Here is a 13,728-nt window from a genome sequence, read left to right as displayed (position 1 = left end):
CAGATATGATTGCTGTTTCATAGTTATATTAGTATAAGCAATTTACAACAACAATAAACCCTGTATACAAATGACAATATTTATTTTTTGTACTGGTTAATTGCCTTACTATTTGCCTGTGACTAATCCAAAAATCACTCAATAAGTAATGTGTCCAGTCTGCGAAACTCAGAATTATACTGACAAAGAGAAGAACCACCAAAACCTAACATAAGGCTTCATCTTCCAACAGCGTTAAAATCAGTAACTTATCAGCAGACAAATCTGCAATCAAAAGTTCTAATATGTTGTAGCTGCCCCATGTGCCGCAATTACAGCATCACACCGTGTTTTCATTGATTGTATTAATCCTGCACATAAATCTGTGCCTCTTATTGATTCCCATACATTGTGGCAGTGAGTAACAAGCATTTCTCTTGTCCTATCATTATTATTATCCCACCTCTGAAGCATTGTCGCCCATATATAATTAAATGGATTTAAATCTGGAGAATTTATAGGCCACAAATTTACCTTTACTCTAGACTGATTTTGAAACCAACTTTTAACTGCATTAGAGGTATGTAGTGGACTACTTTCTTGAAATATCATAATTTCTGGAAGCTCTGGATATACTGTGCATATGGTTGGTATTATAGAATCTCTGATTAGGTCTACATAGCTTTCTCCATTTACTGACATGCCATATAGATCATTAAGTTCGCCAGGCCCAGCAGTACTCATCCACCCACACATATTAGCTACAATACGAACAAATTTATTTTTGGAGTTCACATTGAAAGGTTCATATTTTATGTTCTCTGTTCGTAATGGATGTCGACGTCCAGGTGAACTTGATAGAAAACTCTTTTCATCAACAAATATTGCATTTAAAAAATTATAATCTCTAAATTCTCTAGCAAACTTTAACCTTGCAGCTTTATTAGTTTCTGTCATAATAACTTTGGAAGAGATTTTACCCTCCCGTTCTAGAGCTCTCCTTACTGTTCGAAGAGAGCAATTAAATTTCTGAGCAAAAAATCGGGTTGGTGTTAATGGTTGTGCTTCATATATAGCCAACATATTTCTTGTGTCCTCTTCTCCTATCATGTATGGTTGTTGACGCTTTCTGGGTCGGTCTTGTAGGTGACCTTCTTCTTCATAACGACGAATCCATAATCGAACTGTATTTCTCTGTAATACCAAATAAACAAATATCACACTCTCTAGTATAAGGCAAAGGGGGTATTTTGATTGCAAGAATTATTTTACCTGATGAAACAATTTATACAATTATAAAGCACATTAATTACTACTCTGTTGTTTTGTACAATACAGTTTCATAATACAAGAATTGTTTATAACATGTCTAATAAAAATTGTTATAATTATACTTTCAGTATAGGGTATTGTCTATATAAAGTAGAGTGAATGTTTACATCGTTAAGTCATAATAACGGTGAGGATATTAAATAACGTACTGTTATTCCCAACTTTTCCGATATTTGCCTTATATTAAAGCCTTCTTCATGATACACCAGAATTTTACTTCGTTGCACAATATCCAAATTTCGTGAAGCCATGGCGAGCACAACACCACAGCGGTTTAAGTATTACTTTTTGATTACGACGACAAGAAATATTTGTAACTTAGAATTAAATAATACTATAAAACATAGTACACATAAACTATTATTTGTTTTTTCCTTTCGTCAATAAAGATGGCGCGTCTGAATTGTCACATATGGATGTCACTGTTATGTCAGTCACACATGACGGCAGCAGCCTTGTACATCATGACAGCGACGTGACCTCGACATCCTTAGAAGAAATACTAAAGTATTATAGATAACCATTTCCCACCAGTTCTCTAAAAAGAGCTTGATTCCGCTAAAATCTAAATCTTAGTACCTATGTCGTATTAAGTTAAGCTTGTCGGCTTGAGGCTCTATACTAAAAAATATATTATTATATAATATAGAAATATATATTTGTAGTTGTTCGTATTATAAGCTTAAGACCTATACTTAGTTACTTTTTATGCTTTTTCTGTGAATGTCAATTTTCAAAGTCAACATTTTCAGATATTTCGTATTTGTAAAAATAGTAAATAAATAAAGTCTTAAATAATAGTAATTAATATCTCATATAATGTTTAAATTTCAATGACATTTGTGATCATATGTTCTTATTTATAAGTGTTTATAATATATGGTTAGTGGTACAGAATGGAAAACGTAAAAGCCTGCAGAATTTGTTTAAAAATGGATACAAAATTTTCTGTGTTGCACCCAAAAAGTTTGGGAATGTGTTATGAATTACTGACAGGAACAACTGTAAGCTATAATAAAATTTGATTTACTTTTTTTCAAATTTTTATTGATGCCTGGTGTTAAAGGGCCTGGATTTTTTTACCCTATAATTTAAAATCATACATATTGTAAAATAAATCTACCAGAAAGGCTTAAAGCATTAATATGATTACCAATTGATGTTGATTTACAACTGCTAAAAAAAATAAAATAAATTTTTTTTTACAAGTATTATAAAATTCTTCTAAATCTAACTAAATCTGAAATAGTGTAACAAGACAATTGTTTTTATTTCCAGGTACAAAAAGGTTTATTAAAATATGCTTGTTTTGAGTGTGCTGCTCTATTAAAAAAGTATTTTTGCTTTCGACAAAAGAGTCTTCGCAGCCAATTTGTTTTAGAAAATATATTAGAGCACTGTGGAAAGGTTAGAAATGTGAAATTGATTATACTGTTTATTTTTTATTTTAAAGATATTTATGGCAATAAAATAAAATTAAATTTTAGATAACATCAACACATATAAATAAAATTGATAGGCAAAGCTTACTTTTAAATTCTAATCTAAGCAGAAATGATATTCAAATAAAAGACAATGAATTATTAGAAGATATACCTTGCACAGAAGAAAAATTTAGTGTAGATAATAATGATGATATAGACTTTCATTGGACATGTTCAAGTGACGAAGAGACCAAAATTAAAAATGAAGAAAATGTAGTTATTGAAGTTCCAGTTAAAAAGGAAGTTGCAGTCAAGGGCAAAAAACGTAAGGTATGTTTCTTAGACTAAGTTCAAAAAGTCAATTTCTCTGTAGGCATTGATAATAAATATTACAAAACCTTTCTGTAAAGATAACTCTTTGAAGCATATTTTCCTTTTATATGTTTTGAAATAAATATAATTTTTCAGCCAAAACAACAAAAGGCTCAGAGATGGATAAGAAAGAAAAAGAATGTGAGGAAGCATAATGGTGTTAAGAAAGGAGACCATAAAAAGTCTGTTCCTGCCACATTTAGTAAGACTGTTGCAGATGACGAGTTATATAAGCATGTTGCCATTGTTAATTTAACAGTATGTAGCTAAATTTCTTAATAAATATTTGGGATTTTTGATTAAATAATTTTAATATATCAACATTTTAGGCTTTCTGCCTGCTGCACAAATGCATTGCATTCATCCTATGTTTTAAGATTTTGTAATTCATTTAAATAAATTAATTAGTATTCAGCTAAATTATTAATATTAATTGTTCTTTTAGGTAGATGAACAATATGAAGAGGTGCGTAGACGTCAGGAGTCCAGCAATTATTTGAACTCATTCTACAAATGCGAAATCTGTTTCAAAGGCTTTATTGACGCACGCGCATGGCAGAATCACAATAAACAACACAATGAGGTAAAATTATTTCAATCTTAGTTATTACAGTTGTTAAGGGATTGATTGATTGATGCGGGAGGGAAGGCTTCTTATGTTAAATCAATTTGATCAAGTTTGCAAAGCATTATATATATTCCTTTACTATATACTTTAATTAAGAAGTAGTTTTTGTTTAATTTAAGGGGGAAGTCCAGTGCGACGTCTGCAAGTTACGATTCCGCAGTAAGGTGATTCTCAGCAGACATGTGAAGTACCACAGTACCAAGTATCACTGTTTGCAGTGTCCATACATCTCTCAGGGCATGTTAGTTGCTTCTAATATTTAGATAATAATTATTAATCCTCATTTATTCCTTAACACTATTTACTAGTATCTACACTTACATAATATACATTAATACAAAACTAACTATATATTTTTGCATCTACCTCTTTATCTTCGTACATTTGGCTCTATCTCTACCAACAATATTCAGATAATTTCATATATTTCCTTTTTTACCGTCTTTCTGTTTAAAAGGCTATGTAATATATATCTATATTAATTTCTATATTAAGAACATTATTATATACTACTCATATCATTAACGGACTTTAAAAAAATACTTTTTAATGCGTTAATTTGTGTTTATAAGTATAAATAAGAAAGGTTTTACTGAAACAGGAAAATATTTTAAAAGCCTATCATTCGTTTCAGCTCTCAAGCAAAACTCCACTTGTTATGGCACAGAGGCGTCACATACGATTGTGATCATTGTGGCGAGAAGTTTAGGTAAGTACCGTCATTAAATTGTTGCTACATTTATTCTTAACTTTTGCTTCACTTAACCAAAAGTGCGTTATTGTTTTATATTGCGTAAAAATATATCTGCGTAATAATGTATATTTTTTTTCTTTTGAAGTGGTAATAATTTATATATTTATTTTGACGTATTTTCTAGCATTACAGCAACTTAACACTAATTTGATAGAAAATGAATATAATTTTTATCGCAACATTCTTAAGTGTGCGCAATGCATAAGCAAGTTAGCAATAATGGATGGAGAGGTTTGAAATACGTCAGTTTTTAATTAGAAATAGTATTTCTTTTATTTTCCCAACTTTTTTTTCCGATTATCTAATTATTTATGTTTCTTGTTTTATATGTAAATAAAATATTTTATAAAAAAATACGATCAATGATTTTTCATATCGGATGCATTGCATTTAATATTTTTGACAAACTCATTGTATGATATTGGTTTATACAATATAAAATGTTCTTGTTTTTGCTGCAGACAGCGAATGTCGTACATAACACACCTGCGAATGAAGCACCCGTCAGACTGGGTGTGCGGTGTTTGTGGAAACACCTTCGTGTCTCAAATGGGCTTGTTGCAGCACAAGAGTCTGCGACACACCCAAGTAAACGTGAGTTATTGTTAACTTTTGTATAAAATTTAAGTTTAGAATAAGGTCATATTTATCGTTAAGATTTGTCTCTAAATATAACCCTTATTCATTAACGAAAACCCCTTTCTAGTGAAAAATATTTCAACATTTTAAAAACGTATAAGTCAATATCGGCGAACTAAATAAAACCAAAAAAGAAAAAAATGTGTGTGTGTGTATACTAGTGTACACACGAAAGAGGTGAAACTTCTTTATCTTCTTCTAACTTTATAGAAATTGGTTCAATAAAGTTAAATTAGATAAAGTTTAACAAAAGTCTTTAATGTATTAATTAATTGTTATCGAATTATTACTATTATTGTTATCGTTATTATATATATATTTTGAATAATGGCTTCGTATGTCTTCGAATCAACCGTAGTAGGGATAAGAAAAAGATGGCGCGTAATGGAAAAATGTGACGCGTAACCGAAAAATGTGACGGTAATTTGATTTCCAACACCGATAAAGAAGTTTCACTACAAAAACTTTATCGTACTCTATCGTACATAAGAGCCTATCGTATAGGCCTAGGTCCGCTTGACCATGCGAATCTTATCCTTGAGCTTGTAGTGTCGAAGCCCGGCCGCGCACCGTGCACCAACTTTCACTCTAATGTTGAGGGAAAACATCGTGAGGAAAGCATGCCATAGAACCAAAAAGACGTGTGTCAAGCACAAATTAGTAAATAATATCGTATTTATAGTCAGATTATCCTAAGTGGTATATTAGTAATGATTATATTATTTATAAACAAATTAAATATGAACAGGAAAAGACTGAAATAGAAGAAAACCCTGAGGCGCCATTTTGTGAGTTATGTGACGTGAAGTTCGCGTCTCCAGAAGCGTTTAAGCGACACTTGGTCCAGGCACGGAAACACGTGGCCACGGCCGAGAACAAGTACATACAATTATTTTTATTTTTACTGGAATTTATGTATAGAATATTTCCTTTTTATTAATCATCTTAAAGGTAAGTGCGGGATCAGTTTTAACGGCCTTCGTGGTTAATGCATAACCCGAAAGTTCTTAGATCACTGAAGCAATAATGAATAATTCACTTTCTTTTGCGAACTAACGAACTGTGTAATCGTCTCTTAGTGGGGGTCTTCCCTGAGAGATACCTACCAACTATTCAAAGTTAGAGAGGGTGAATATGAAGAAAATGGGTCATGACCATGGGCTGCAATGTCTGCCCTCTGTGGGCGTGCCATAGACACGTTTGTTCATTATATAAAATAAAAAATTATAATAGTTTCCACACACCATATGCCATAACTATAGTGATTGACTTTCTGTCTTATCGGACTAGAATTCGCCGGAAATTAAACTCAGATTGCGGTTTCAGTAAAGTATTGCATAACTCAATTGATTTGCGTGTTGTTCCCACGAGAATGTAAGTGCGTGCTCCTATTTCACCACGCCTCCTGCTGATGTCATGTGGAACATGGTGTGATGGTAGTAGCTCCTTACAAACGTTAGTAGTGTAATACAAATAAAAACTTGGCGATTAAAAAGAGTGGCGGAGTGTTTATTGCCAGTTCTTCTCTTCCGTTCTACGCCCTTGATTTGAGAACTGGCAGTAAATGTAAAATTAGAAGCATTTAATCTATTTTTTTTTTGACGTTCATAAGTGTACATTGTGTTACATATTTTTTTATATACATGTGTCTTTACTACGACATGGAACATTAAGATCTAGCCTAACTTAAGACTAATAAGTAAGTCTAACCTTGTTTACTAAAAAGGATTGTTATCATAAGTAAGTGTCCAATAACACTACTTATAGTCTCTATTACAGGGAAGACACTCTGTTCTTGTGTTCAATATTGTTTTCATTCACTGTTTAGCACTTAATATTAAAGTACACTAACAGTAATTCACTAGTTCAAATGAATGTGTGTTACCTATATGAATAAATGATTTTTGTCCTTGACTTAGATACGGGTGTCGAGAATGCGGGGAATCCTTCAAGACGGCGAAGGAGCTCCGGGATCACACCCGGGCGAGACCGGAATGTCTACGAAAGCCGAGTTACTCTACGTCACCCGCTAAGAACAATGGCGACCCGCGCTCGTGGCCCATGAACTGTCCACATGTAGGTATAATAATACGAAATATATACAAATCTAATCCAATATTATTTTAAATATTTAAAGTGAAAGACTGTGTTAGTGTTATGCATACATTTAAGTGACTTCAAAGACAAGATATTTAGTAGTTTCGTTAATTTTATGACAGAGGATCTCGTTAACCAACATTTTTAAGTAATAATAGTCAGGTTGCATGCGGTTTTCTGATGATTTTTGTTTGTTAAAGTCAGATCAGCCTTCCGTGCGTGATCAGTCGTAGTATGTTTTGGGATAAAGACATACTTACATAATTATTTGACGTCGAACATTTGTGAAATGTCATCACTTGCTTTGTTTTATAACAATTAAAAGTCTTGTATCGTAACATTTTAAAATTAAGAACTTTAGTCCTTGCAGCTACAATGATGCAAAGAACGAAGAAGGTATCATATAGCCACGTCTTACTTGCCACCTCTTTATAATTCTGTGTATCATTATTGATTACCTTATGAGCTCATCCAAAACAATAAAAATAATAAATAAAATATTGGCGCTACAACCGTTTTAGGTATGGGCCAGATTTCTGTATCTGCTTCATGATCATTTGTAAATCGAATAGGCAAGTAGGTGATCAGACTTCTGTGCCTGACACACGCCGTCGACTTTTTTGGGTCTAAGGCAAACCGGTTTCCTCACGATGTTTTCCTTCACCGTTCGAGCGAATGTTAAATGCGCACATAGAATGAAAATCTATTGATGCACAGCTGGGGCTCGAACTTCGCACGATGTAGCCACTAGGTCAACTGCTCAAATCATCCAAAACAATGGCCACTTTAAATAAAATAAAAATATCCGCACATTGAAAAATACATTGGGCAACATTGATCTACTTTACTTTGACTATACATTCATATAATTTTTTTAGTGTGGCAAGGAGATAGCGAATGCGTACATCTACTCTTGGCACTTCCGCACAGCACATCCCGAGAAAGATTACTACGCGGGATGTGATTCTATATGCGATGTTTGCGGGAAGGGATTTCCGGTGAGTTTAAATGTATTAAAAAATCTGGTCCTAAAACGTTTTATTCGTTAATATTTAATTATATGTTTTGACAAAAATCCGACAATGCTAGCTTGTGAATAACAAAAATATATATATATATATATGTATATATTTATTCAAATATTTATCCAGATGCTAACACTATATCGAGCTCATCTTAGAATTATGAAAAACCAAAATTTATTAATCTTTCGGCGTTAGGCTTTGACGGGGGTTTTTTATCGTAGCCAACTTGATTTAAAACGATTTTTAAAATATTAATTTAAACTGGTGTAAAAAAAATACTGCTGTGTTTTGTGTAAAATTTTGCAGGCAGGTTCTAGGTGTTATATCATATACCGTATGTTCTAGAAACGTCTTCTAAGCGCTCACATCGCCAAACACTCGGTTGGTGGACCGAACGAGCTAAATGGAGGAGGCAAGTGTGAGACGTGTGGCAAAGTGTGTGTGAGCCGCAGCTCTTTATACGCGCACAGACGCACGCACTCGGAAGCTCGTCCGCACGTGTGTACGGTGTGCGGAATGGGATTCAAAGCTAAAAGTGTGCTACAGAGACATGGATTGGTAATTTGTTTAATAATCATTACGCTTAAATTTGACTTGGAAACATCCGTCAGGTTTTTTGAAGTCGGATAAAAATGTGAATTGTTCTATATGACATATTCGCAAAAACCAATATTCGTAAAAATACAAAATAATTTCGTGATTTCTCAGAGATATTCAAAGACTGTCCCTTCTGTAAAAAAGAGTTGCCAACAAACGAAACCACGCTAGCGCACTTAAAGAACTTGTTATTGGAGAAAATTATTTGATAAGATATTTAAGAATCAGTTTTTTATTGGTTTAATTATTTTACTACATTAAATATTGTATTTTCTTTTACTTGTACCAATATATCAGTGTGCCCAACGTTGGCAAGCTTTTATAAATAAACAAATCAAAAAATGTGTGTGTATGTATGTTTAACACGCTAGTTATTTTAACTTGCCATTAATAAAATATATTCGTAATAAAATTCATTCTAGTGACAAAAATTTATAATTTCGGCGCTTTCATAAACCTAGATCTTCACTCCAGCCAAACCATTTTTTTGGAAGTGGAACCCAGAACAAACAACAACATCGGAACTATAGAAGTTAAATTAAGGCTTACTTACATTTCTTAAATCAAAAGTATAAAAAGTTTTGTTCTTGCACATTCTCATATTTTTTTTCCTAACATTGTGTGTGTATTACAATAAAGTATTAATAAATAAAACGAATAATTCATTTTTAAGGTGCATACGGGCGAGAAGCCGTACACATGCGAGTTGTGTGGCAAATCTTTTAGCCAATCCAACACATGCCAACAACACATACGGACAGTACATCACAAACTGCCGCCATTGTACGTCAGCCGATCTAAACGCGAGCGTATGATGAGGCGTCATGCTCTTGCGCAGTAGTGACTATGTGAGTATATATCAGGTTTTACCTGATAATAGATTATTCTATTACATATTTCTAGCTTGTAGCTTGGTCAACTAAACGTCAATGTCAGATCTTGACAGCCATTTCCGATCTCTATATTTATTGCCGCGTAACACGCTATTTGACAAGCTAACCACAATTGCCGAAGCGTACTCAAAATTTGAACTTATGTAATAATAATTGCATACGTCAAAATAGTATTTATTTGTTGAAATACAATTTTATCTAGATTGTATAATCATAGATGTAAGAAATTTCGGTGACCTCCAAAATATATTGTTTAATAAGAATAGTACCGTTATTTTATTTTTCAGATGTAACCGATGAACTCGGAGCTGCAAACATGAAATACTCAAATACTCTATACGGATAGCTATTAATAAATTATTATAAATATAATATACGTAGTGAATTAATGTATTTTATTTAACAACATCCATATCAAACTATCCATCCAACAGTCCATTTTTTATTAAATTTTCATATAAAAGAAAGCATACAGGTAATAACCTAAGAATGAGTACCTAAACTATTGAGAACTAAACCTTTTTAGATCCAGAATGCTTCGTTAAGTTGCTATTTACACGAACATAAATGACAGAGTACAGACGTCATGTGGCGTAATGGCCCTTTTAGATACGTTTCAGTGTTCACAATTTGAAGCCAGGAAGTACAGTTCCAGGGCCGTAAAATAATTGTATATTGGCTATTATGGATCACAATTATCGTATGCACCAGGATAATGACCTCATTCAAAATTATCTTACAATAGTAGTTTAACATCATACACAGGGCCACGCCGCCAATTTGTGCGAAGTGTGGGGTGCACACCGACGCCAAGACAATGAGGGCGCCGTAACCGAAATTATTTATGTCACACTTCAAAACACCATAATATTCTTTGTTGTAGAGTTAAAAGGCTGGCAACGCACTCGTGAGCCCTCGGGCAATGTGAGTGTCCATGGGCGGCGGTATCACTTAATATCAGGTGAGTCTCCTGCCCGTTTGCTCCCTTAAATGCATTGTAAATAACAAAATATATAATGCATTTATTGTTCAATTCTCCTAAGATAATATAATATTTACGTTTGAAATATCATTTTACGCTTTGGGTTCCAGTTTACATTAATTACTCCATGTAGCGAATCAAAAGAATGGCCGCCGCGCTAGGCGCTTTGTCATATGATTTTCAATAATATACCTTGATATAATTGAAATTTAATTAATTTTCATACTCGGTAATCAAAATCAACGTATTTTAAATTTATATCGAATTAATAAGTGTTTTTCTATAATACTTGATTGTACTCCTGGCGTTTCACACGTAGAGCAAATTAGTATGATAATAAAAATCTGTAAAGTTGGAAATATGAGATATTTGCTAGCTTTCTGTCTAATTATACCCATTTACAACTGGCGCTGGATTAACGTCTAATAACACTAAACGAAATTAATTTGGACATAAACGACTTAAGAAGGGGATAAGGCTTATGATAAGGGATCGAATATGCACGGTAGGAATAATGGTTATCAAAAAAGATTGCTGGATCTAAATCCCCGCGCTTTTTATATACCGTGCGCTAGTCATAGTTTAAATTAAATAGTAAACGACGCTGCCAAAATCAATAATTACACGACTGGGTTAATATAATATTTGTAATAATAATAATTAACATAAATATTAATATTTATTAAAAAAATTCAAAAATCTGATTTTAAAAACAGATCATTAATAAAGTAATTATGCAGTAGTTGACAAACGGACGTTTTACATATTTTAGGAATTATTATTTAAGTAATTATATTAAACTAAAGAACATTTATCTTTCGGTCAAAATTAACAAATAATAAATACATTGAAACTTGAAAATTCGTAAAAATAGGAGGCGCTGCATGGGTTTCACACAGGCGCTGCCGGGAGTCGGCGCGGCCCTGATCATACATGGTTATACATTATAATTAGGTGGGGAAACCTGATACGGCTTCCTTACAAACACATCTATTCTATATTCCTGTTCTCTCTGGGATCTCACTAAGATTAGCCCTTTATAACCCTTATTTAATTCAAATAGTTTTATAATGTTTTTCAAAATTAACTAAAAATAAATCATGGATAACAGTGCATCGTAGAAGTAACTATCATTTTTAACTTTCACTGTCGCTCCCAGCACATAAGCAAGTTACAGGAAGCAGTGTAAACCAAGGGTACATCCTCGGCCATAAATGAATCCCAGGTACCTCCTTGCAATTCCTGCGCTCTTGGTAATACGATCAAGTTAACAGCATGAATGCCTCAAATATTTTAGAAAAATCTACGTCAGGGACCTTACCATTCAAGAACAAATCGAGCAAAGCTTTGTCACCTCTAAGTAAAAACGCAAAAGGTTTGAAAAAAGCCCTAGCGACGAAATTAAAAAGATTACTTACAACTTCGTGAGGAGAAAACCAACAGATAAATAAGTTATTTCCTATGAATTCTGCCTTTAGTGAGACCAACTCGAATATAGAGTAGTCGATTACATTTTTGGCAGAACAAAACTTAGAGTTCAAAAAAAAGATAGACCTAAAAAAAGGAGATGAACAAATTTGGATATTAGAAAATCAACAAGAAGAAACAATAATTGAGATGCGAAATGCACCTCTGGAAGGTAAGCCGGCATCATCTATTATATCGTAATTATTCAATATATAATATGTGTTGTGCCTTCCCTACCATTCTTAAGAAGTCCATCCATCCAATTTTCAAAAGTGGTGATAAAAAGGAAGTCAGTAACTACAGATCAATATCAAACCTAACAGCTATATCCAAAATCCTAGAAAAAACTATTAACTCAAGAATAATATCCCACCTTAATAAACACAGGAAAGGAGACCCTGAAGACATCTCCAACTACCGCCCGTAACCAACAAATTTACGAAAACCTCAACTGGTAGTCTGGCAACTGGAGGGATAAGAGTTAACCAGGATTGCCATCCATAGTCAATACAATAATCGCTCAGCCTCTCTATACAATGGTTTAATGAAACCCCTCAACTTACATAATCTTACATACCACAAATGTAAAACGACTTTAAACCATTGGCTCGGTGCACAAAATTTTTCGTTCATTTCACGCACACATTCACTTAGGTTTATTATTTTTTCATCACCCTAGTTGTGAAATAACGTATTTTGTTAAAGCATTGTTAATTAAAGATGAGCGAAGCTTCCCTGTCACAGGTCTTTGATTTGCCTATTAAAATGGTCTCAATCTAAACTCTATGCTATATAATTATAGCTATATAATAGCTAAATAAATAAAGAATTTTGAACATTTGTTTAATTGAAAAACCTAAAACAAAAAGGTTATTGGCTTGTGCAGAGTAATTAAAATAGGAATACTAATATTAGCAAAATTGGGACGATTTCTGGCCAATATAATTTAATATATACATTAATAAATCTTTTATCTTTCACTTTTCTTTATTAGATACTTCATTGGATTCACTGCTTCTTTTTATTGCCAGTCGTAGGTTAAAACTTAGTTCCTTATTATTCGGTCAGCCACTAACTTTAAGTATCCGTTTCAGTTGTTTACAAGCAAAAAGACGTTAGTATGAAAATACTAATAAATACACAAATCCTATATAAATAAAATTGAATCGCAAAATATTTTGCTCAGCGTAAAACTCGGACTAATTCGAGTATTGTTTCTTATTTATTGCTTGAAATCTGAGGAAGGTTCTTTTTAAATGTTTAGTTTTAGTACTCAGGTCTTTTATTTCGTTAAAACAGTTTCTATGGGGTATCACAGCAAAATGTTCTATATGTTGGTATGTAGCTTCACAAAAGAATATTATAATAACGAAATTTGCGTGGGCAGCTACTTTTCATTAAAACAAAAATATGTATTTTTAATATTTATTCTTTATAGATTTAACAAAATAATAACTTAAAATACTTCTATATAAATAGCAATCCTTTTGCGCACATTTTGACTGTTCGTCAATTAAATTACTCATATTAATCGCCAGA

The 13,728-nt window shown here is 32.8% G+C and overlaps 1 protein-coding gene across 1 annotated transcript; it reads left to right on the top strand.

Moving 5' to 3' along the window:
- Positions 1 to 2,106: 2,106 nt before the first annotated feature.
- On the top strand, positions 2,107 to 10,125 carry LOC123707702 (zinc finger protein 2 homolog). The gene is made up of 14 exons (XM_045657983.1): positions 2,107 to 2,315; positions 2,590 to 2,718; positions 2,799 to 3,065; positions 3,204 to 3,365; positions 3,553 to 3,690; positions 3,855 to 3,976; positions 4,370 to 4,444; positions 4,951 to 5,083; positions 5,877 to 6,007; positions 7,048 to 7,204; positions 8,104 to 8,223; positions 8,596 to 8,808; positions 9,521 to 9,695; positions 10,028 to 10,125. The coding sequence occupies exons 1-13, from the start codon at positions 2,208 to 2,210 to the stop codon at positions 9,686 to 9,688; spliced, it is 1,923 nt and encodes a 640-aa protein (XP_045513939.1). The 5' UTR covers positions 2,107 to 2,207; the 3' UTR covers positions 9,689 to 9,695; positions 10,028 to 10,125.
- The last annotated feature ends 3,603 nt before the right edge of the window (positions 10,126 to 13,728 follow it).

Source organism: Pieris brassicae, chromosome 3 (genome assembly GCF_905147105.1).
Source record: "Pieris brassicae chromosome 3, ilPieBrab1.1, whole genome shotgun sequence".
In the NCBI taxonomy this organism is placed as follows: domain Eukaryota; kingdom Metazoa; phylum Arthropoda; class Insecta; order Lepidoptera; family Pieridae; genus Pieris; species Pieris brassicae.
The sequence above is the reverse complement of the archived record's forward strand: the minus strand, read 5'-3'. Positions and strand labels throughout refer to the sequence as shown.